Source organism: Tachypleus tridentatus, chromosome 13 (genome assembly GCF_004210375.1).
Source record: "Tachypleus tridentatus isolate NWPU-2018 chromosome 13, ASM421037v1, whole genome shotgun sequence".
In the NCBI taxonomy this organism is placed as follows: Eukaryota; Metazoa; Arthropoda; class Merostomata; order Xiphosura; family Limulidae; genus Tachypleus; species Tachypleus tridentatus.
Window position 1 is genome coordinate 119,909,902 of NC_134837.1, and position 25,536 is coordinate 119,935,437.

General features: G+C 32.9%; 1 protein-coding gene across 2 annotated transcripts in view; it reads left to right on the top strand.

Annotated features, from left to right (window-relative positions):
* The first annotated feature begins 3,605 nt into the window (after positions 1–3,605).
* Positions 3,606–25,536, top strand: part of LOC143240352 (diacylglycerol kinase theta-like) — a 53,953-nt gene continuing 32,022 nt past the window's right edge. Inside the window, exons 1-11 of one of the 2 annotated variants that reach the window (XM_076482662.1) lie at positions 3,606–4,121; positions 5,855–5,934; positions 11,469–11,571; positions 14,516–14,604; positions 16,373–16,504; positions 17,514–17,670; positions 18,593–18,691; positions 19,287–19,405; positions 19,626–19,692; positions 22,310–22,451; positions 23,140–23,282. In XM_076482662.1, coding sequence (XP_076338777.1) covers positions 3,920–4,121; positions 5,855–5,934; positions 11,469–11,571; positions 14,516–14,604; positions 16,373–16,504; positions 17,514–17,670; positions 18,593–18,691; positions 19,287–19,405; positions 19,626–19,692; positions 22,310–22,451; positions 23,140–23,282 — 1,333 coding nt within the window. In that variant the 5' untranslated portion in view covers positions 3,606–3,919. The remainder of the gene's footprint in view (positions 4,122–5,854; positions 5,935–11,468; positions 11,572–14,515; positions 14,605–16,372; positions 16,505–17,513; positions 17,671–18,592; positions 18,692–19,286; positions 19,406–19,625; positions 19,693–22,309; positions 22,452–23,139; positions 23,283–25,536) is intronic. The other variant, XM_076482663.1, reaches the window with a different exon arrangement.

Consider the following 25,536-nt stretch of genomic DNA (forward strand, 5'->3'; position numbering starts at 1 on the left):
TTTATGCTAATGTTTTTATGTTCAAAAATCGTTTAGGCTTTGCTTGCATAACTACGTGTTTAAGAGCATCAGACAAAATTATGGTTAAATTTATTGAGGATGCAGCTGGGTTAAGATAACTAAAATTTAATTTATGCTAGGCGTTCTGTGAAACCAACTTTGGGTGTGATGTTACAAGTTAGGTATTAGAAGTTAAATTTTCGCTTTCCGGGTATCGGCATTTAGGTCTTGCAGACCTGGGTGGATCAGGTTCAAAAACGACTTATTTCCTTCCGCATTTGATTAATTTATTTTCAGTATTGATTTAATTACTACAATAGGATCGGAGTTTAGCTCTTATCTCTTACTAAACGTAGGAGAAATCTTCCGATATTCTATTACCAAAAGCGGTTTTGTTGAATTCATAGAAAGTGTGATTTTAAAATTGTTTTTTTTTTTTCTTGTACAAAGCTACAACGGACTGTTTGCTGTGTCCACCAAGGGGAATCGAATCCCTGATTTTAGCGTTGTAAATCAAATTTCTTACCGCTGTTCCAGCAGGGTACAAGTACGACTGAATGATCAAGTGAAAAATGACAAAATATGTTTTGAATTTCATTGGCTTAAAATAAATTATTAAAATAATCCTAATTATTTAAGAATTAATAAACGCAACTTAAAAAAACAAACAAAAAATGACTCGCAGTTCAATGTTTTAAACACGCTAAGTTACGTCTACCTATCTAAAGTTATAACTATGGAATAATTGTATTAAATATGCTTACCTTTATCACTTCTTACAGATACAAATTGTCTGAGAATGTTCTTCAGAAATGTTTTGTTTTGATTACCATTGACTAACGTACTCGGATTATTATAGAAATATTTTTCTTTTTTGCAGAACATCACCGAATTAAGTTTTAAGATTGATTTTGAACTGATCACCACAAAAAGTATATACGAGTCCTTAAAATTATTTATTTACAAATACCCGGAAGTTTATAACAAAGATCAAACTTCAAAATTTTAATGCGCACTAAAGTTTAACTAATTTGGTATTCAAATAATAATCCGATTGTAATACAGCATATATTAAACAATTATAAAAACTTAGCTATTCAGATATTATAGGCTCAGAATAGCCACGTGATTTAAGGCACTCGACTCGTAATCGGAGGGTCGAAAGTGCGAATCCCCGTCACTCCAAACATGCTCGCCATTTTCAGCCGTGAGGACGTTATAATGTGACGGTCAATCCCACTATTCGTTGGTAAAAAAGTAGCCTAAGCTCGTCACCAAACATGATCGCCTTTTTAGCATTGGGGTCGTTATAATGTAACGTTCAATGCCACTCTTCGTAAGTAAAAGCTTACCCCAAGTGGTGTTAAGTAGCTGTTCTCCCTTTAGTCTGTCACTGATAATAATAGTGACGTACAGTGCAGATAGCCCCCTATTATTTTTTCCCTAACTTAAAGAATAATTATTTTATTTGTTTATGGTCTCTTGATAGGAAAACGTTAAGTCTACGTAATTATAGCGCTAAAAGTCGTAAGTAAAAGCGTACGCCAAGTGGTGTTAAGTAGCTGTTCTCTCTCTTGTCTATCGCTGATAAATTAATGACGACCAGCGCAGATAGCACCCTAGTATTTTTTTCCTAAGTTCAAAAATAATTGTCTTATTTGTTTATGGTCCCTTAATGGGGAAACGTTAAGTCTACGTAATTAAAACATTAAAATTTGAAGTTCGATTATCCTCGGGATGGCGGAGGACACAGTAGATAGCTCAATGTGGTGTTTCTGTAAAACAAACAAGATATGTATATGAGTGTGTATAGAGGGACAAAATACCATTCTAATGTTCTGTAAAAATGTCCACTGTTTTCCGTTGTTTGTTTTTTTTTTGATAAATTTTTGACTTTCATTTAAATCACTCAAAGTATTTGTGTAGAAAAAAATTAATTATTTAGGGGAGATCTCCGCTCTTTTAAGTATTGGCTATCATCTGCTTATGATAAACTCATGACGTTGGACTTCGAAATTCTGTGGAAACAATAGTGCAAATGTTTATGTTTATAACACTTCATACGACAGTTTACAAAACATGTTTATCGAAGTAAGTTTACGTAAATGTGTAAGCCAAACTTCGACATTGAGTTTCTTCTATATAAACCTCTAAAGGCATTTGAAATATTTTTAGTTTGCAGTTCATTGAAAGTATATTAGATTCAGAATCTTCTTATGACATTTGGGATACGTTAGATGTTAATGAATCATCGATTATTCTCGGGCAGATTAACCTGGTGGCGATCATCTCTTCTCCAGGTAGTCGTTTCTAATTTCACAGTAAAAGAGTGAAGGTAACCAATCAATAACGCACATCGCCAACTCTTGGATTACTCTGTTACCTCCGTTCCCATGTTTGAAAGGGCAACTGTGTTCGGCGATTGAGATTCGAACCCGCGACCTGGAGATTGTCCTATATAACTTATGAGTTAAAGACATCTCGGAACACCATGCGAAGCTTAGTCGTGTTTTTCGATTTGCCTTTCTTGTCCAGGGTTGATGATGAGGTGTGGAAAATTTCCTCAAAATCGGTACAAGTTAGTGGGAAGAGATAAATCGAATGGTACGTTGGTTTCACATGTATTCATTCATATGTTTTCATAAATGTTGCTCGAATTTTCATCTATTTAATATATTGTTTCTAGCGGTGCGAGTCCGCAGACATACAGCTGTGCCACCGACCTCTCAGCTACAAAACATAACTCGTGAGTCGTCGGTGAACAAAAACAATAATGCTGTTATATCGGTCACCCCGTTAATTATGTCAGGGTTTCCAAGCTATTTTTTTATGTAAAATAGACAATTTTACTCATTTTTAGTCGGTTCTTTAAAACAAACAACAGATATCAGTGGTGGACATAACACAAATAGCCCATTGCCTGGCTTCGTTCTTAACTACAAACCAACAATACAACAGTTAAAAACATAAAGTTGCTCAGTATGTGGAACTCTTGTTTATATGTCATTATAAACACCAGACGGAGTCGATTTGCCCTATATTGTTTGTTACCTTACTGTATTAAGTTGTCGTGTAAAAAAAACGCATTTACAGGCGATTCTTTCTATGATGAACCGGCATTTTGATCCTTTGAAAGAGACTGTTTAACTCTGGTTTAAAGCTAAAAAATATCCGGTTTAACTAAGTGAAGTAAATTAACAGTTTTGTAAACTATCAATCAATAAACACTGGAATTTACGTGATATACAAGTTTATATTGGTGAAGACGAATTTTATGACGTCTGTTGAGATCATCTCTCACGGTTTTTATTGTTTACTAGTTTAATTGCTTGTTCCTTTTGTCTTGAAATTGTTATTTAGTGTATTTCATGAAAATCTCATAAGCTTTTAGTGACATATAACGTCCCAATTGCAACGTCTTTTTTCAATGTACTTTTATGTTATCAGATGTGTTCCCGACAATTTAATTTCACCAATATTAAAATATTTCAACATATAATTTAGTGAAAGACGTTGCAAATTACTGTTTATCAATATAATTTTTGAATACCACTGTTAAGCCCAAGTAAAAATTACTTGTTTGTAATAAATTTTTTTTGGATGAAGGAGGAAGAAGGGGGGATCTAACTTACAGAAGTGATTTTAGAGCGCTGCGATTTCTTGATCAATAGAAGCTTCGCGGAGTTCCAGCAGTGAAGAAAACGATGTAATGAAGTTTGTGGATTATGATAATCAAATTTTGTGGGATGACATGGCGAGTATCACTGTTGTTGAACACTAATTTTCATTGAGTCATGATAATGGGATATATTAAAGTAAAGTGATTACACATCTCGCTATACGCTTATTGAAGATATTTAAGTCTGAACTGCTGGCTGTAGAGGCGGTGGCATATTTATTTCGGCTCAGGTGGTACAATATGGCTTCTGGTGCTAGGCTTAACATGGGCATTAGGCCTAGTGATGACCCCAGCCCGACCGCTGAAGCGATACCTTTTACGGATTATGAACAGGGTCATCACGGCCATTTTTTTGTAAAGAAAACATTTCATAAGCCTACATATTGTCATCATTGTACAGATATGTTGTGGGGATTAATAGGACAGGGGTATATTTGTGAAGGTAAGTTACTCTAGAATAAATTTTAGATGAACGTAGTTTATTTGCTGATACACAGGCTACTAATTAGTAATTATGATTATAATCTGTACATACTGTTAGTGTTAATATTAATTACTGACTCTTGCTTCTTATGACAAAATTCTTTTACATTTCTGGAAAAAGCTGTAGGAATTAGGGACTGTTTTTTCCATATAATAAATCGTATAACATTAATGAATAATTTGGAATGTCTCAATCATTGAGATATTGTATTTTTAACTCGTGAGTTATAATATACTTCTTAAGAAAGAGCAGTTTTTTATTACACCTTGGTTAAATTAATCTGTTGATTTTGAATTTGTATAATAAATTTTTCCTTTACAGTAATTATGGTGGAAGTATGACCACGGTGTAGAACAAATAAGTTACTCATAGCTAATTGTCAGTTTTTTAAATGCAAATTATAAATTAATTATACTTTAATATTTCTTTTTTCTTGAATGTGTGAAATGAATAATGAAAATTAACAATTCATTGCATAACAAGCTTGAATAGTTGATGTTAACTCCTTTTCTTTAATTTTTCTGTGAAAAAAACATTTTGTATATATTTTGATATTTCTTTGGTTAAAGTAAATATATATTTAAATTTATATTCATAAAAACCTTTTATAATACTATTTTAATTTATAATAGCTAGGCAGCTTAACTTACCAGTTAACAAGTTAATTTTAGTAATTTAGGATTAAGGACATTTTTAATGATATGTCTTACAATGATTTTGGGATATGGGCGTGTCAAAGTAACCAATCATCTTTAGAACAGTTTTTGAAATTGTAATAATTTGGCTTTTTAATAATTGATTACTTTATGTGGTACTTCACATTTTTGTTTAAGTATTACAAGTATCAACACAGCTGTTGATTCAGTAAGTGTCCCTTCCAGTTGAAAATCAATTCATATCCAGATTTCAACATTTAAACACCCATTGATTCTCTTTAACACCCATAAACCTATTGCATCCATCTCATCTGAAGACAGCCTGTTCCAAAGGTTTAACCTTTATGTTAGGAATGTTAAGCTTTCTGATGATGATAGTTTTCTCTGTACAAATTTATATTTGTGTTCCCATGTCCTAGTATCCCCACCATTAGATATGAAAATAGATATTGTAACAATACTGTCATTACCCTTAAGAACCTAGAACACTTCAATCAAATCCTTTCTAACTCTTTATTTAAAATAAAATAATTTTAGACAACTTATCCTTACATGATAAACTTTTCATTCCACATATTCTTCCAATGGCCCTCATTTGAATCCTTTCAATAGAAAAATACAATTATCTTAATGGGAGACTTGTCTTTGTTTTTAAAATAATAAACTTCTGTTATCTTGTTTTACTGTCTTCAGAATACAGCATGAAGAAATCTGCTTATCCTCTAAATAATCCTTTAAACTTGAATAAGATCACCTGCTATTCTCCTTTCTTTAAGAGAAAACATGTCAAGAGGCCTTAACTGGTGTCTGTTAAGCAACTTTTCCATTCTCTGAATCCTTTTTAATAAGTCAATATTATTTCTTGTATAAGTCCTCATAATAACAAACTAAAGATATACTAAGAAACTTTATTCAATGTGGTATATCTAGTGTAATTTACACTTGAACTACTTTAGTGAGAAAACAGTTATTTTTATTATAAATGTATAAGATTTGATCCAATATCTGATGCAATGATGCACTATTTTTTTGTAGTTTGTAATTTTGTTGTCCATGACCGCTGCCTGAAGACAGTCGTATCTCCTTGTTCTACAAATGCTGTTCATGTCTTAAAGGTATGTTGATATATATTTGTTTTTTTTTTCAGGAAGCCATTGTATGAACTTAGAATACAAATTGTTAGACACACAGTTAACTGCATAACAAATCACTACAGGGTATCCATAAAGTCTAGAACTATAGGCACTTTAACAAATTTTACAGAAAGTGTTCCACAGGTTTTCCATGTAATTTGAAGCAACTTTGAATTACCAGCAGAATAAACTCAATGTTCTCATGCTTTGGCAGCCCCTTGACAAGTCACATATCTGAAATTAAGAAAATTTACAAATCACTCATGGTTTCAATGTTTTCAGTATAGTCTAACATTGAGTCTCATCCACATTTGGTGCAATAAAAATTAATTTTTAAGAGGCAAGATGTACAGTGTCATAATTGAATATATATATTTTACAAGAGAGATTATTGTTAAGAGATGTATATTGCCACCGTTCACAGAAGTTCTTGTATTGATTACTGAAAATATTGTAACAATATATTTATTAACATGAATGATATGCATAACCATGGTATTGTGCATTTAATGGATAAGGCTTAAGAACAGATTTAATGATTTGGGCAGTATTAACCATCCTGTCTGTGATTTAAAGTAATTGCTAATTCTAAATTTTGGATATGGAAAAAAAATCAAAAAATCTGTGAACTTAGGATATCTTACACAGACTTTTTTGAAAGGCACGAGCAATCTGTTTATTGGATAATAGAATTATTTTTATACAGTGTTTCATCTCTAAAAGTAAACCATGTTCATTTATAAAATTTAAGCAATAATTAGAAACAAAATGTTGTATAGTAATAAATCTGTTATCCCATAAATAGCCCTTTCAAAATGTCATAGGAGTTTTGTATTTCAGTGAAAGTTCACTTTCTTCATTTTAAATAACTGTGGCTGTGGGTATAACAAATAGCATGATGTCTGAAAATCTAATGTTAGCTACAAACTCGATGATGTTATGAATTGAGTGTTAAGGTGTAAAGTAGACAGGTAGGGGTGGTGACCATTGTCTTTCATCACATACATATTTACAGTTATGTTTAATACCACAACATAACAAGGACAAAAGACACAAGTTTATATATTGATTGGACAGAAGAGAGAGAGTTAACTCTAGTAGAAATAACATCACAAGGACAAAGACACAAGTTTATATATTGATTGATTGGACAGAAGAGAGAGAGAGTTAACTCTAGTAGTAGTAACATCACAAGGACAAAAGACACAAGTTTATATATTGATTGGACAGAAGAGAGAGAGAGAGTTAACTCTAGTAGTAGTAACACCACAAGAACCAAAGACCCAGGGAACTGCAGCTGAACTATAGCTGTAACTTGGATTCTGACCAATGTAAAAGTTTGGCTTACTAGTCTAACATGATGTTTTATATAAAATACACAGTTCTGAATTGTAATGTATCTTCAGATAGAGAATAAAACAGTCTTTGCAATTTGTTTATTGTGAAATACAAATTTACATAGGTTGGTTCTATCACATAATTTCATATTATCTTTTATCTATAGTATCTAAAAAGCTTTAACTATATATATCTTATTACTTTCATCATTCTAGTTGTCCCCCTGCTGGTACAGTGGTAAGTCTGTGTATTTGCAATGCTAAAATCAGGGGTTTGATTTCCCTCAGTTGACTCAGAAGATAGCCCAATGTGGCTTTGCTATAAGAAAACACACATTCCTGTCCAGACAGTGAGGGTTCTCTACCATGTTTAGTCTTCAGACTGGTTTCTGTCTAGATATTTATTTTTCATGTAACTCTGCTGTTCTGCATTAAGTATCTTTACATCTGTGCTGTTGTCCAGTTGTCCTCAAGCCTTCTCTTGTATTTCTTTTATGATAAGACAGAATTGTTAGTTCTCACATCAAAAATGTATACTGAGCAAAATATAAAATAAAAGAAAATAATTTGCATATTGGAAAGATGTAATATTAATTTAATTCTTAACAGTTGGTATTGGTTGTTATGGTAATGGTCAATGCTCTCTTAAATGTATATGTTTAGTTTGTCCATTATGAGTTTCTGTTTGCATAAGCAGAAGTAATAACTCACAATTATATTTTACAGACTGTCTTTTATTTATGAACAGAATCAATTAAAAAATACAAAATAGACCAGTTTTATTATATTTATTTCTCCCCAGTGTATCAGACTCTACTGGTAGGTCTATATCTTTATCTAGAATATTGGGTAACTATCTCATATGTGATGTGGTTTTTTCAAACTCTTATGAATAATTATAACACTTTTTTTAAACTTTGACCCAGAGTCTCCAATATTGGTTTTGATACATTTGTGTCCCTTCATCAGTCACACATAAAGATTTGTTTCAAAGAGCAACTTATTATAATGATATTTCAAAAACTAATATTAGAATTGTTATATATTCAAGTTCAGAGGAACATAAAGCATGAAGTATATTAAATATGATGCCATTATAAGGCAAATACCACATGTATGACTGAAGCAACTTGAAATTAAACAAGCCATTTGATGACCAAATTCATAAGTAAATATAATAGTTTTGTTTCACATTTTTAAAATCAAAGAGGAACAGTTTGTGATACAAAATTATCATTTAATGCTAACATATCAGTTTTCAAAATTACTGAAATCTTTGTTTACAATACAGAAATTTTCCAATCAGTTGTACCAATTTTACTTCTGAACTGTGTTGAGTCAAATAATGTGTGTGTGTGTGTCATTACCAAACTTACTGATCCAGTAACATGGCATCAAACAAATAGTTTACAAATATAGGTTATGATTGGCTGTTTTTTGTTAATGGTCTCAAATATAATTTATAGAACATTCTAATATATGTGCATCTATAGAAACTTATTGAACTGTTTACCAGGTTATTAGAATCACCTTGCAAGTTTAAAGTAATTTTCAGATGAAATTAATATCCAACATTTGAAAAGTTTTTGAAACTCAAACATAAAGAAGTTATTTTGAAATTTTTTCATAAAGTGACAGTTTAAAACATTGATGACAAGACCAGAGAGATACTTAAGCAACTTAAGATCTCTTCTATTACACTCATTTTCCAACAACAGATATATGTAATTTGTAGAGAGCATCAAAAACATTTCCCACAATGCCTCAAATTAACAATCTATTATAGTTGCTTAACTTGTGCAATAGGCTTATCAACCTTCCCTTCATGAAAGTTTCAAAGGTAAATAAAAAAAATGATGGGTAAGGTAACATTGGAAAATATTTACATTAGGAAATTCAGAAAAATTATTTAAAGACCATTGGTTTGTTTTTAAATCCTTTATGTGGTCCATCTAGTTGCAGTTTGTTATATGCACACAGTTTTAATTATCTTAATTTTATATGGTTTATCTTAAATTCATTATCAGCTTTAAGTTTAAGCATTCTCAAAAGTGTATTAAAATTTACAAGGAAACAATAAAGCTAAAAGCATATATGAGGGAACTTTGTAAGGTTTGTCTTTTTAAATTAGATATTCAAATATATTTATTTAAACTGTTTTATTAGTTTGTTGACTGTGTTTAAATATCTAATGAAGATTATTGTGAATTACTATCTGAAGAAAGTATTTTATCCAAAAAACATTCTATTTAAAAAATTTTAACAAAAACTTCAAAATAACCTAAAACTAATAATTTTAAGGAAAGTCCAAAATTTGGTCATTGTCTGGCAAAATGCAATGAGCACACAGGATTTAATCAAACTGGTAAACTGTGTGTGAGACATTAGCTCCAAACAACATGAAATTGTTAATCAGAATCATTAGTGAGATATGTTTATTCTATAAAAAAATATTGTGTGACAAGCTCAGATGTCAGTTTATAACAGGTTGTTTTAATCTGAGTAAAATATGATGTTTGGAATCATCAAGATACTTTGTTTATCGCTATCAACCAAGCATGCAAAAACAAACCAGCTGTAAAATTGATAACTGAATATCACAAGCTTTGTGAACTTAGTTTTGAAACAGTTGACATATTCGAGAAACATGACAGAGAAGCATATTTTGATATAGCTAAGTTCATAACAGTTGTTACAGTAATTGTGGTTCAGAATTAGGGATAGTGCAATGTTAGCTTGACTACACATTTGTCAGTTTGCTGTAACAGTGTTTTACAGCTGGAGCGAGGAGAACCGGTGCTAAACGTACTCCCTTAGCATGTAGATGAGTAACATTAAAGTGAGAATGATCGCTGTTAGAACAGTCTGATGCAGAAATTACTTTCTCTAGCACAACAGCAAGGAACAAGGTATTCTGTGTAAAGGTTTAACACTCCTACGAAAAGTTGGGCCTAATAGGCCCCAGAGCAACTTGAAAGGTTATTAATATTAGGCTAATAATTTTGTATTTAAATGAAATTGCCATTTAAATCCATTAATGAATGGATTAACGAGATTCCCACTGTCCCTATCTACTATCTAGCGAAACCACAGCCAGGGGAACGGGCTTGGAGAAATCAGGACTAGAAACGTCTTTTCGTAGGAGTGTTAAGTTAAAACATAAATGAACAGAAATCCATCATTAAATTCAGTCCTATAAAAAATTACTATTTTTGTCAGAGCTTTCCATTTTCCTTTGTATTGTTGATTTTACATCAGGTTCGAGTATAAAATACCAAAACATATCAAATAGTTTTATTTTCATGAAGAATTGACCCTTGTCTCAAATGTGCTGTATCATGTAAAACTATAAGATACCACAGCACTGAGCAATTCTATAAGTGATGTCAAGAGACCTTCTGTGATATTGGCCACTGTGTGCTGGTATTTAACCTAACATTGGTATGAATTAATTCTCTCATGTACAGTTAGTCACAGTTTCCTTCAGTTGGAGGCAGTGTTTTATTTTAAACTGATTGCAAGTGTATAAACATTCTTAAGTTGAAACGACAATATAGTATTTTTTACCAATAATATCGTTCTAGTTATTGGAGCATGTTAGGACTATTGAAATTAGCAGGACTATCTCTGATGAACCTGATCTGATGCACTGTCTTCACATATATTATACAGTATGGCTGTAAGTTGATAGCATTTCCTGGAAACATTGAATGCAGCACCTATTCACCTTGTACTAGTGTTCATGGTACTAGTATTTGAAGTCATGAAATATTTTAATGAAATTATTGGGAAATTGAAACATTTATATATATAATATATTTAAGTACTGGGTTCCATATTTTTTATAAATTCTGTTTGAAATGCTGTTACAATAGGATATTGTAAATATAGATTTCACCTTTCAGTTAATGAAAATGGCTTTAAACATTTTTTTTCTGTTTTTCTACTGCCTTTTTGTTACTGTGATGTTCATAATAATGGTAGTAATGTTGCTATTACTTCTTCAGTATATGATTTCTTTTGACTGACAAAACCAAACCACTGTTTCAGTATTCTGAATTTGTTTTCCTTGTTTTTGGTAGTTGTCTGTAACTCAGTTTTATGGCTGGAGGGAAGGTAACTCTAATATTGATGCTTACCTCTTATCTTGTATACATTCTAAGTACCTTGTGTTTCTAGAATCCTGTTCCACACTGCTGGACAGAGCCTGGGCACCTGAAGAGGAAATTTTGTAATGTGTGTAGAAAGAGAATAGAGGACAACTGTGCTGTAAGATGTGAAGGTAACATGTTCTGATGAGTAACAGTTTATTAACCCTTTTTAAAAAGACATGGCTATCAGTTGATATATTATGGCATTAATAGCACTGAGAAATATATAAAGATAAAATTTTAAAAGTGAGTGGACACATTTTTATATTAGCCATGGCTATCAGTTTATGAGCAATTGCTTTGTTACTGAAAGAATAGCTCATTTTGAAATAGCAATGGCTATTTAACTAGTAACTTAATGCATTGTTAATGGTAAGAAAAGTAGGCTTAACAAATTAAGTTATACTTGGAGCTTGAGTTGTTTATAATTGAATGTTAAAAATAATGTCGTCAAAAAGTCCTATAACAAGAAATGCTTTCTTTTTTTGATAAATGATATTCATGAAGAAAAATATTTAAAAGAACAATAGTAAACATATCTATATATGAATGTAACAAAATGAGATAGTTGTTTATCATATTATGTACTGATTGGTTGATCAGGTGAAGAAAAGTAATGTTAACCTATTACTAATGAGAGGATAAAACTTATTAACCCCTCCATGTGAAGGTTATTTAGGTTCTTGATAGCTTGTACTTATATATCAATTAAACAAATGTTTTTTGCAGTTTATTATTAAATTTCTCCTCCCAAATGTTTTTGATAAATAAATACTACATACCTGGATTTGTACATGATATATATTATTTCATTTAAACTATTTTTTTGTGATACATAATTCACAAAAAATCTGATAGGAAACACTAATTATAATGCTTGTTGATATACAAATAAACTTGAGCAAGTAAAAACTTGGTAAGAAATGGTTTGCTTGAATTAACTTAGGTTAAAATATTACTTTTATTTGTTTGAGAAAGCACTGGGTTTTGTCTCTTAAGAAAGTCAGTATATCAAATTTGTGTATTTGAACAGAACAAACATTTGTAAAGTGTTAAAATATTTTCACAAGATTTAAAACAATAATCCAAAATAGAATAAATGCATCCATTTCCCAGCAGAAAACGTTAAGAAGTTTGATTTTAATTATTGCTCTTTTTATTAAACACTGAATAGAACAATTATTTTGTGGAACAGTTTGTTTTTAAATAGCTTTTTATTATCGTTTTAACAAACTTATTTATATTTTTGAAGTGAAATCATACTGAAAGAAAATCCATGTTAGAATTTCTCATGAATATGAGAACGTCTTTATTGTTCAGTAAACTTGCAAATAGTTTCATGTTTAAGAGACTTACACTTTTCTTGGTAAAATTGAACAATTTTGTGTTCAAACAATAACAATCAAAGAGATTATATATGCTTAACACACATTTTCTTTGTGAGATTGCATGAATTTATATTGGATAACATCAAATTTTGCTTTTGGAAACCTGTAAAATCCTTTTCAGATCCAGAATGATCAATAATCAGGACATTTTTTTTTCTAGTTTGATGAGGAGCTTCAATTTTAGTGTTCCCATGAAATCCAAACACACTTCACACAGAGCATTTTTGTGATTTTGGATTAAGAACTATTTTCTAATTATAAAATATCTTTAAGAGTAATCCAGAATTTGGGTATGGATCCACAACAGATATAGGCATGACTATCCCTTACTGATTTCCCATATTCTGTAAAATATTTGTGTAAATTGGTCTATGAGTTTTCGAGATATGCTCACAGAAAGATACATGCTGAGACCCTATTGTTATCCTTGTATGGGGGGGGATGTTAATAACAGTACTCATCTTCTTGATGACACTATGGACAATTCATGAATAACAGTACTTTATTAATGTCATTATGGACATAATGAACTTTTTGTTGGTGGCTATGGTAATTTGGGTGAGTAAAATAATGTATTTATTGTGTGATTATGGTATTTCTATAAATAAAAGAATTTTTTTTCTTGTTTCATAGTTTTATAAAATTTTTCTTGAATAAGAAAATTTTTATTATTCAACATTATGTGCAAGTCAGTGGCGGTGCCAGGGGGGGATTGAGCCAAAGCCCCCAGCCCCCAATATTGTTACCTACATATATATTCATAAAATATGGAAAACGCAATCATTGTCATTGCTTAACAATTAACATCAAAGAGACATAGATCTGTAGAACTCAACATCTTCATTAAGACAGAAGTATGTGTCGTGCGTCCCATAGCAACGTACTGAATGCAGTGAAACTTGTGCTGTATTTCCGCTCCCTGTGTTATGCCATTCTATCTTGAGCTTTGACGAAGATTAGACAATCACGTTGATTTCAAGTTACAACAGAACAGGTGCATTGTTTTGAAGTAATATTGACTATAAACACATTATGAAAGGTAGTTAGCCTGATAGTGACCTTACTTTTCCTCAGAGTGTATTAACTTCACATGGGATAATTCGTTTCTGCTATGTAAACTATGTCATTATGTTGTATTTCTTTTGATTTGTAGCTTTACTCTTAATGGTATATTAAATGTTCAATCTAAGCTAATCTTGATTTTCTTTATTATTTTGTATTACCTTGGGTGGAATTTAGGTGAGCTTTCTCTTTTACACATACACATATTTACCATAAACAGATTATTTCTAATTTGTAATAATGAATTATTAATCAGAGTATGAGTTTCCAATGAAAACTGCATTGAAAACACAGTTCAAAATAACACACCTTTCTGAAATATACCTTGGTATTTACATTATTATAATTTACCATCTATACTTCATATTGATGTCGTTTTGGGAAGCCTCTCCACAGTTTACCTCAGTCCCCCCCCAACGAAAATATTCTGGCGCTGCCACTGGTGCAAGTGTAACAAGAAAAGAACTCTATTTTATACAATATTTTGGCAGTTATTAATCAGTTGAATTGAATATCTTAACTTCTCCTTTGTGCTACAACATACACATTTATTCATATAAAGTATTATTTGTATACTTTCGATGTTTGTATGTGTGTTTTTCTACACGTTTTCCTTTTTTTTTAGTTTGTGAATACTGCGTTCATGTGGAGTGCCATGACTTTAGTGTTGCCAACTGTAAAGAATGTGCCACATATCCAGCTAGTAGAAACCTTGTAAGTTTTGTTCTGATACTTTTAGATTAAAGCCAGTTTTATGTGAACTTCAGCTCATGTTTTACTTGTCTTGCTAGAGTAATTTTTCTTCAATGGTGTCATATCTGTTAAGTCCTTAAATGTAATTGTTTTAGCTGTTTAAGTTATTTTAGAATAGCAGTCATTTCATTATCTACTTTGTTAATCACATTTCAGTATAAAATACATTATATTAATGTTTAAACGTAACCAGAAATACTATAAACAAGAGGCTAGGAAATACACAACACATTATTTCAAAGATGTTGGTGGCTCTTCATAACTTTCAGTTGTTTAGTAACTCATCACCTCATTTCTTTTATACTCTTTTGTAAATCATTCACATCTTGTCATATTTGCACATATTTGTTGAAAACTTTTAAAATACTGCATAGTTAATGAAAAGAAGTTTTTCTAATGTTATTTTATTTTTTTACTGTTGAGAAGATAGACAGCATTAGTACTGGGGTGAATCTTTCAATAGTTTATATTGTACTATCGATATATTCATCTATAAGAATGTGTCATATACAGAAGATAGTTATACTCTAGTTTTAATAAAAATGTTTGGACCTTCTTGAACCTGTGTTATTGCACATTTTAATTCTTCCTTTGCCAGTTTGTGATGTCAGGTACAGGGTGTCAGTAGTATCTTTGCTAATTTGTGGTGTCAGCAGTATCTTTGCTAATTTGTGGTGTCAGCAGTATCTTTGCTAATTTGTGGTGTCAGCAGTATCTTTGCTAATTTGTGGTGTCAGCAGTATCTTTGCTAATTTGTGGTGTCAGCAGTATCTTTGCTAATTTGTGGTGTCAGCAGTATCTTTGCTAATTTGTGGTGTCAGCGGCATCTTTGCTAATTTGTGGTGTCAGCGGCATCTTTGCTAATTTGTGGTGTCAGCGGCATCTTTGCTAATTTGTGGTGTCAGCGGCATCTTTGCTAATTTGTGGTGTCAGCGGCATCTTTGCTAATTTGTGGTGTCAGCGGCATCTTTGCTAATTTGTGGTGTCAGCGGCATCTTTGCTAATTTGTGGTGTCAGCGGCATCTTTGCTAATTTGTGGTGTCAGCGGCATCTTTGCTAATTTGTGGTGTCAGCGGCATCTTTGCTAATTTGTGGTGTCAGCAGCATCTTTGCTAATTTGTGGTGTCAGCGGCATCTTTGCTAATTTGTGGTGTCAGCAGCATCTTTGCTAATTTGTGGTGTCAGCGGCATCTTTGCTAATTTGTGGTGTCAGCGGCATCTTTGCTAATTTGTGGTGTCAGCGGCATCTTTGCTAATTTGTGGTGTCAGCGCATCTTTGCTAATTTGTGGTGTCAGCGGCATCTTTGCTAATTTGTGGTGTCAGCGGCATCTTTGCTAATTTGTGGTGTCAGCGGCATCTTTGCTAATTTGTGGTGTCAGCGGCATCTTTGCTAATTTGTGGTGTCAGCGGCATCTTTGCTAATTTGTGGTGTCAGCGGCATCTTTGCTAATTTGTGGTGTCAGCAGTATCTCCACCAATTTGTGTTGTAATCTCAAGTACAGGATGCCAGTAATATATTTACCAGTTTGTGGTGTCAGTAGTATCTTCACCAGCTTGTGTCGATAGCATCATGTGCCTTTTGTGACATATCAAGCCTTTAATATTTTTTGTGTTTTTAAAAGTTTGTAGATTTTACTAATGATGTATATGGGTTCTCTTTGGCATTTCTCTGTAACTTTCTGTAAATGACAAGATTAAGCCACTTATTAAAACTCCAAACTTTGACAGCCTTCTGTAACTCAGTTTCATCAATGGAGGGAAGGTAACTTACCGGCAAACTCCAAGTGCCACTTCTGTAAGAAAACATGCTGGTCAGCCGAATGTCTCTCTGGCATACGGTGTGAATGGTGTGGTCTAACGGTAAGTTTTCAAATCATTCTATTTATATTTCCTCTTAAGGAAATAACATAAATTTAAACTTAAAGCCATGTGAAATCTATTAGTTGTGTAATTCTTTACTGAGCCATTTTACAATCATCTACTGTTAACAGTGAAATGTGTAGTGAAATAGAAACTTAATTCCTAGTGTTTTCTAATGCCACTTTTTATATATTGTCTTCTAAGAATTATTTCTCTAATCCCAATTTCATTGTAGTTACTATCCAAAAATCACCATTGCTGCTGCAATTGTATTGTCTTTACTTTCCAAAAATTCAAATGCACTCTGAATTTTAGTTGTGTTATCAGTACCGACTGCTTTAGAAGCTTATAAGTTATTTTGAAATTACCAGGGCCACCCATAAACATGGGTGCTCAGGGTGTTAAGAAGTTGGTGTTGACCTGTAAGTATCAAGTTTTAAGCAGATGGATTCGTTACAAGTAGATATTTGAAGTTTTATAAGGGTTATTATTGTTTTGGTGATCAAAATTAAATTACTTATATGAGACACAAAAAAAACATTTGATTTTTTAATGTAGAATAAACAAAACAAAATGTTGGTAGTTCTTGTGATCTATGAAGGATATTTAATGTAGGAACTTGGTAAAAAACATAATGATATTGAACAAACTTCCGTACATAGTACCAAAAAGACTTTAGATCTTGTTATTTTAATAGAATGTGTGTTATTAGTATGTATAAAGTTTAAATAAATAAATTAGAACTTGGTAAAAAAAAACAATGATATTGGACAAACTTATGTACATAGTACCAAAAATACTTTAGATCTTGTTATTTTAATAGAATGTGTGTAATTAGTATGTATAAAGTTTAAATAAATAAGACACAACAGTAAAATGGGAACACAGGTGGAAATGTATGTAAGGCCTGTATGTGGGTTTCAAAATGTTGTTACCACACATTTCACTTTATAACATCATCACTGTGTGTGTATGTAGGCTCAGAATGTAACATGATTTCTTTCATCAGGCCCATGGTACTTGCTACAAGAACCTTCCAGTTGAGTGTAATTTTGGATGCTTGGCTAGCATCATGCTTCCTCCAAGTTGTGTTAGCATTCCACGCACAGACGTTCCTCTAGAGACTATAATGGGGGTTCAGACCAAAAGAAGAGAGACCGTGTCTCGTAAGCCTTTCTATATTTTCGTTTCATATCTCTACTCATATGATTGCTCATATTTAGGTTTATTTTGTCTTCAGAAGGTATTGTAAGACTGTATCATCATGTATTTGAAACCAGTTATAGAACTGTCAGTTTCATTTGCATCAGTAAACATACCATTTAAATTTTATGACAACATCATTTTTTATTTAAACTGTTAAAAGTTTTTCATTTATATTCACCGAGGAAATCAAATATTTTAAAGCAGTATATTGTTTTGCAATATTTTTCAACTTACAGCATACAGTTCTTGATTACATTTTATAGAGAATGTTTCAAATGTGATTTAGTTATTCTTATGTTGTAAAGTGATGCTTTTCAGTAAGCTTTAAATTCTCTAATGTATGAAAAATAACATTCACATATTACCTCAGGTATATTGTTCTTGTGCGTAACTCCTTCAACAGACTAAAGCTAAACTCACTCAAGCAGAGAAAGATTTCTGTGGTAAACATTTCTACCAGTGATTTTTATTTAGGGTATCTATTTCCCCCAACCCCACCTTTCTGAGAACTTTGTGTGTGTGTATATATATATATATATATCACTAAATTAGTGAGTGGCTAAAGTTTTTGGTTATGGGAAAATGGCCAACTCATACACTTTAATTTTAATTGCAAAACTGAATTACATCTTCATGACTTATTATAAAGTAACATTCATAAAATTGGCATTTCAGCAGGTGTGGCTCGGTGAAATTACCTTTATGTGATGGTCTGTTTTCATCCAAATAAATGTATGTGAGTCTGTGAAGACTGTCATAAAAATATGAAAAAATAAAAGTAAAAAATAAGGTTAATCACTTATCAGCTTTAGGGAAGTTTATGTGTTTTGAACTGTTACACTGTGTTTTAAAGGATTTGTTGTTTGTGTGTTTCATTCCTAGCTGCACGAAGTGTATCGGAAGAAATTTCCTTCAGTGGAGACTTGAAAAACAAAGAATTTGATGATTATCCATCTCCGAAGGAAAGAGAACGAGTGGAAGGCAAGTTCTGCCACACCTACAGAATTTAGTTAATTTAAACTAAATTTTTATCACTACAATGTATAAAACATTTATTATGTAATAAACTGGCTGAGCCAAATACAGCCCTTATTACTGCAGCATGAATATGGCTGATGGTTAAAATGTTTAATATATGTACTTTTATTTTTATTGTTTTAATGTAATGATCATTGTGCATTGCTAGCTTACTATATGGACTTAGCTAGCTGAACTTTATAAAATGCTAGAACAATAATATTTTTACCAATGAGGGTACAGTGATGAAACACTGTATTTTAATCACTATCGGTTGAACATTACACTCAGTGTACTTGTTGTATATATTTATTTAGATCTGATATGGGTAGGTTATTTGATGTCTTGTTAATAGTTGATTTTATTTTTTTCCTAAGAACTTATTGTGCTCTGTAAGTACTAACAAAAATTGAGACAGGTCCTTGGACACACTACTTTTGTTTTTTCTAGCTAACTGTAATGTCTTATTTTATAGTTTTGTTTATTTCATTGCTATAATGATATATAAACTGTTCTCTCTTAAAAAATTAATTTTCTGTTTTTTTTTCCCTTTCATCAGAACTAATTAAGGTGTATGATGGAAACTCATCAATGAAAAGGTCGGCACATAGAACAATCATTGTTTCTCAGAAAGCAACGAGGGAACAAGTCATCGTATGTGTTGCTTATCAAGTGAAAGTAATTTTTTTAGTAATTAAGCTTTTTTTTAAATAAAACGTTTTTCCATTTCCTTGATTTTTTTATAATTTTTACTGTAAGCTACAACTGAAGGCTTTGATTATTTATTAAAAAATAGGTAGATTTTACATGAACAGTTTTAAAATTAATTAGGCATGGAAATTTAAGTGCTATAACTTGCATAAATACCTATGGTAACTTTTTGTGTTTTTTTCTCTAGGGTGCAGCACTAAGAGCATTTCACATTCACGATGATCCAAACAATTATTACCTGGTGGATGTTTTTGGTAAGTTCACATTCTTTGGTAAAACTAAGTTGTCTTTATACTGTGGTTTTAATAACAAAATATAAATAGAGATCCCCATCTGTAAAGTTCTTACAGTTTTTTTATTAATATTGGAGGAATGAGCTTTTTTAAATCTTTCTTTTATCAATATTAAGATAAAGAAACTGGATAGCAAATGTGAGAGGAAATTAAAATAGGCAGAGAGAGGAGAGTAGAGGAATAGCAAAGTGAGATTAAATAAAAAAAGAAGACAGGTGACAAGTGATGATGGAGAAAGAGATAAGAGGAATTACAATAAAATAGAAGAAGAAAACATTTTGGTTTATAATAATGAGTAGACAAACAATGGTTATATTCAGGAAGAGATGTAAAAGACAGTGGTTATATTCAGGAAGAGATGTAAAAGACAGCGGTTATATTCAGGAAGAGATGTAAAAGACAGCGGTTATATTCAGGAAGGGATGTAAAAGACAGTGGACAAACCATCTGGTAATAGCAATGTTTATCACAGCAGTCTATAAAAAGAAAGGATGAATAGAAGGGACAGAGAACAAACTGTAAGTATATTCAGGATGAGGTATAAAAGACAGTGGATAAATAGTGAATGTATTCACTGTGTTGTTCTAGAATATCATAATGATGATAGATTATCTATGGCAAGTAAAAACACATTTAATGTCAATGGAAGAGTAACAGCACATAATAAAACCTTGGATGGAAATTACATGAACTAGAGGTTGTTAAATGGTATAAATATTTGAGTTATCAGTTTAACACAGCAACAAAACAAGTACAATTTATTGGGACAAAAGCACAATGAGCAGTAAGTGCATAATGAAGTGCAGCTAAAAGAAATGGGACATGAATGAACAGTTGTAATCACTTGTAAGTTCTGTTATCAATTATGGAACAGAAATTCAGGGACAAGAAATGATTTTAAAAAGAAAGAGAGAATACAAACAAAATATATAAACTGAATAGTGAGTCATGCAGATAAACACCCTGCTTGGAAGATGGAGTAAGGGAGGTTCAGTGTGGTGATCAGTGCAGGGTGTATCTGTTATATTAAAGGAGACAAAATTGGAAAAATCAAGTATGAGAGTCATAAGGCAGTAATGAAAACACTGAGCAAAAATTGTAAGAAAGTTGGGAAGGACTGTCACTGTTTTAATAATATAAAAGAATGGATGGTAGTTGAAGGAGATATAAAATCAAAGGAAGATTGAAAACCAGTTTAAACTAGAGAAAGAATAGGGTGTGGTAATGTATTAAATTAGTATGAAACAGAGAAGATATAGACCTTGTCAAAGAAAAATCAAATGATGATAGATGTAGAGAAACTTGCACGTTGAACAGATAGTGGGGGGGAAAATTGTTGAGAGGCTTGGATGTGGAAAATAATAAAAGCATGAAAAGTTATTAAATAATAATGAAACTTGCTGTAAATTAATATGTAATTTTACTCAATAATAAAATTGGGAGTGCCTAATGTGTTCACAAAATGGAAAACAAATATGTATATCAAGTTATTGAAGGTCATTTTGACCAGAGCTATTAAGTAGGTTATAGGTTTGTGACAGGCTGACATCTCGTGACATACTTTTTGCAAAGATTCAAGTGAAACCACAGCTTATGTTTTTAAGAGTGTTAGAAAAGGTCTGTTATAAATTATGTGCACAGCTACTTGAGCACTATGTGTGCTAACTGTTTTTAATGTAGTAGTGACAGACTGGAAAGAAGGCAGCTTGTCAACACCTCCAGCTTCTAACTGTTATGTTGCTCTTTTACCAACAAATAGTGGGATTAACTGTCACATTATAATGTTCCCCAAGCTGAAGTGGTGAACATGTGAAAGGGAAACCATTTTCAAAAAACATGAAGTCAGTAAGACTAAATTAAAGTATGGAAAACTCGCATGTGACTCAACGCTGTTTACTTTAGAACATATATGTGACTCAACACAGTGTTTATTATTTCTAATGGATTAGTTGGCTTTCAGGTGTGGTAGCAGTTGTATCAGTGAAATAGTTTAAGAGGAGATTAAATTAATACTGAAGAGACCAGGCCTGGATGTAGAAAAGCAGTATTCATGTAGTTTGAAATAGAATAGTTACAGAAAATAAATAGCTGAACTGGTTGAAATGATGCTGTGTTATCTCTCAGATATGAGATTTTAAAACCTTGAGATGTGAAAAGAATAATTAAGTTTTATTATTTGTTACATTGGTTGAAAATTCATTTTATGATTAGAAAAACTCCTAAATAATCCATTTGTGCCAGACATGTATGTAAATTGCATGTTTCCAACTGTACAGATAATTGAGTTTGGCTTTTAATAGTGGTCTTAGTTTTCTTTTATTTATTTTTCAAAGTAAAAAATATTCTTTGTTGGTACGAGGACATAGGTTATTTGTTTATAAACTTTTTTTTGAACATTTTTTTTCTTCTGATATTCACTTTGATGAGAGAAGTCTGATATACTTCCATCTGGTAATACCAAACTAATGTTCAATGTTTATCACAGCAGTGTATAAGAAAAGATTAATTTGTTTTTAGCATATGATTTCGTTTACTGATCTGTGTTGTTGTGATACAAGTTGTTGCATTCTTGTGTTAGATCCCAATGAAAAGGAACTTGTGGAATTCCTGCCGGTGCAGAACCTAACCAGACGAGAAGGAAAGAGACCAGCTATCTTCTTAAGGTATCGTCCACCAGATCCAGAGAGGGGACCTATAAAGATCTATCCTGGTAACTTAGGGTACGTGTGTCCAATTTGTTTCTGCATGTTATATACATTCTATTAAAAAAGGGAAGGATTCTTTACACAAATTTTTCAGTCTCCCATGAATTGAGAACAGGTAATATACCAGTCAAATTTTAATTTTTTTTTTTATCATTTCAAGAACATACCTTTTGATACTTGTCACTCATTTAGCATTTCACGTACAAACTCAAAATGATAGTTTAACTAGGAAAACCTCCTCTTACTGCACCTGGTTAGAATAAAAATTTCAGAATAAATTATTAACGGTCTGCTAGTTCTTCAATAATGTTAATACCATACTTGTATGTGCACTGTTCTCCTCAAGTCAGTACTTTACTGTACTTTCAGTGTTAAGTGGCATAGCATAAGGTTTTAAAAGTCTGTCATTAGTTATCTCTCTAGATCAATTTCATGGTTAAAGTCCTAAAGTAAAAACGAATTTATTTTATTGTGAAAAGAAAAATTAATTTCATTAATTTTCATAATACCATGTTAATATTGAATTTCATCCAGGATAAAAATCTACTCCTGTTGAAATAATTGTGTTTTAATCTATAGTATTTGTATCCCTTGTCTTTCAAATCTTCATGAACTAGTTTTACATTGTATTTATTTTAGTGATTTATTCTATTACTGGATTGCAGAGTAAGAAGAAACACAATATATTTTATTACCATTGCAGTGTAACGGAAACTTACGTTACTGTTTCTGTCACTGCCGACTCAAGCGTAGAAGAAATAATGGTGGAAGCCTTACAAAAACTTGGCCTTGATTCAACCAACATGAATAGGTTTCGTCTAAATGAAGTTTCTCTTGATAGAGGCTGTAAGTTCACATTTACTAACTCTGTTATATAGAGTATCGATTTACTATACAATTGTGTTATTTGAGAGAATCACTGTTAGTGATCTAACCTTTGGCATTTTGCTCCTTATATCAGAAATTACATGAGTATATCATATGGGGTATATCGGTTATCATATGAAAATATTTTTTTAAAATAATTCCTAAATATTCACCCCTCGGTGTGGATTCATGTAAGTGGTGAGGGGACCTCCCAGGGAAGGTTCTGTTCTTTCGGTTTACCTCCTCTGGGATCTAAACATCCACCCATGTGTTTGCCGGGCGTGGTGACTCGTGAAGGGGAGGAGAGGATCTTGGTGGTTGAGAGGTCCAACCCTAACACACCACTTTGGCCTTGAATTCCTGTAGACGGGCAGCCTTTGGGTGGCCCCCCCTTGGGTCAGTCGGCTGGTCCACTTGGCTAGAGTCGACTAAGTACCAGTGTTGGAAGTTCTCAACGGGTGTTGTGGACATTGTGTCTGATGCTGGTGTTTGGGTATAGTGCTCACTATACCCTGGCATTGCTGCAATGTCCTTGCATGACATTGTAGTGCGTCCCCTTGTAGGGCTCTATGATGGGTGGGGTCAGTGGGTACAAAAATTTTCCTTTTTTCATATGGATCCTCCTTCAGTCAATAGGTAAACGACCATGTCTTGAAGACTCTGAGCAGCAATCTTCAACAACTGTAACACCTGTATCCCATTTTCTTATATTACATTCTCTTTCAGAAAAACCTTTAGGGCAAATGTCCCCCTTTTTTATTCAGAAGGGACTAGAGGGACTTGCTGGCTCTCCAAAGTCAATAAAGAAGCTTCAATCTGGAGACATATTGGTTGAAACATCTACATCCCAACACAGTGAACTCCTCTTGAATTCAAAGGCAGTTGGGGATGTACTTATTGAGATTACCCCTCATGCTACCTTGAATTCATCACAGGGAGTTATTGTTGAGAGGGATTTGAAGAACGTCCCCGAGTTAGAGATTCTCACTGGTTTCTCCACTCAAGGAGTTTCTGCAGTGAGGCACATCTCCACTCGCAAAGATGGAGTTGCACTGCTGACAAATATCCTCGTTTTGACATTTACATCACCACATGCACCTGCCACCATCAAGGCAGGTTATCTAATTTGCAGGGTACGACTGTACATTCAAAACCCTCTCCGATGTTTCCATTGTCAGAGGTTCGGCCACTCAAAGACATCCTGTCGTGGTTCCCTGACATGTGCTCGTTGTGGTGGCAAGGACCATAATGCATATGAGTGTCATACGGACCCACATTGTGTCAACTGCAATGGTTCCCACCCTTCCTACTTTCGTTCTTGCCCAAAATGGTTGGAGGGAAAAGAGGTGCAGCGTTTGAAAATGACTCATAACATTAGTTATCCTGAGGCTCGGAAATTACTGCCCGCCACTCCATCTCGGACGTACGATGCTGCACTTCATTCCACTACTACAGTGGGAGTGCAGACAGATCTCTCTGTGCATCCAAAAGAATCATTCTGAAACAAATGAAAGGTCTTTTAACCTCCATGGTAATTCATGAAGCAACTTCAGCACCCATTTCTGTCCATCACACACATTCCACCAAATTCCAAGATCCACTTTCTTTGGTTCCAGGTATGAGCATCTTCTCGGATACATCTTCTTCTTCCACACCAAGATGCAAAATGATCATTCTTTCACGTCTTCAGTCGCTGGAATCCTCTTTCTAGAGCAAAGACCTGCCCAATCGACCCAGGGCAGGATCCATGGAGGTCGATAGACCTCCCTCAAATAAAGACAGTAAAGAAAAAGACGTGGTCGTAAACAGAAGGGTTCTCCATCCAGTTGACATACACATAAATACAAATGGCCATCTTGATATAATGGAAGTTTTCGTTCTAATCTAGATGAAATCAAAACACTGATTGCTTCCTACCATCCCATCAGTCTTTCCTTACAGGAAACATTTCTGAAACCTACCAATACAGTCACCTTTTGGCAGTTTACTTTGTACAGAAATGAGAAGCTGTGTGATGGACGAGTGCATGGAGGGGTGGCACTGTTTGTTGATCAGCATGTGCCAACCCTGTCTGTGCTACTCGACACACCCTAGAGGCCATAGCCATCCGTGTTTCCTTGTTCTCTCTTCCTGTCGTCTGGAGAGACATATGATCAATCAGACCTTGATGCTCTCATTGAAAGTTTCCGGCTCCCTTTTTAATGCTGGGGGACTTTAATGGACATCATCTCCT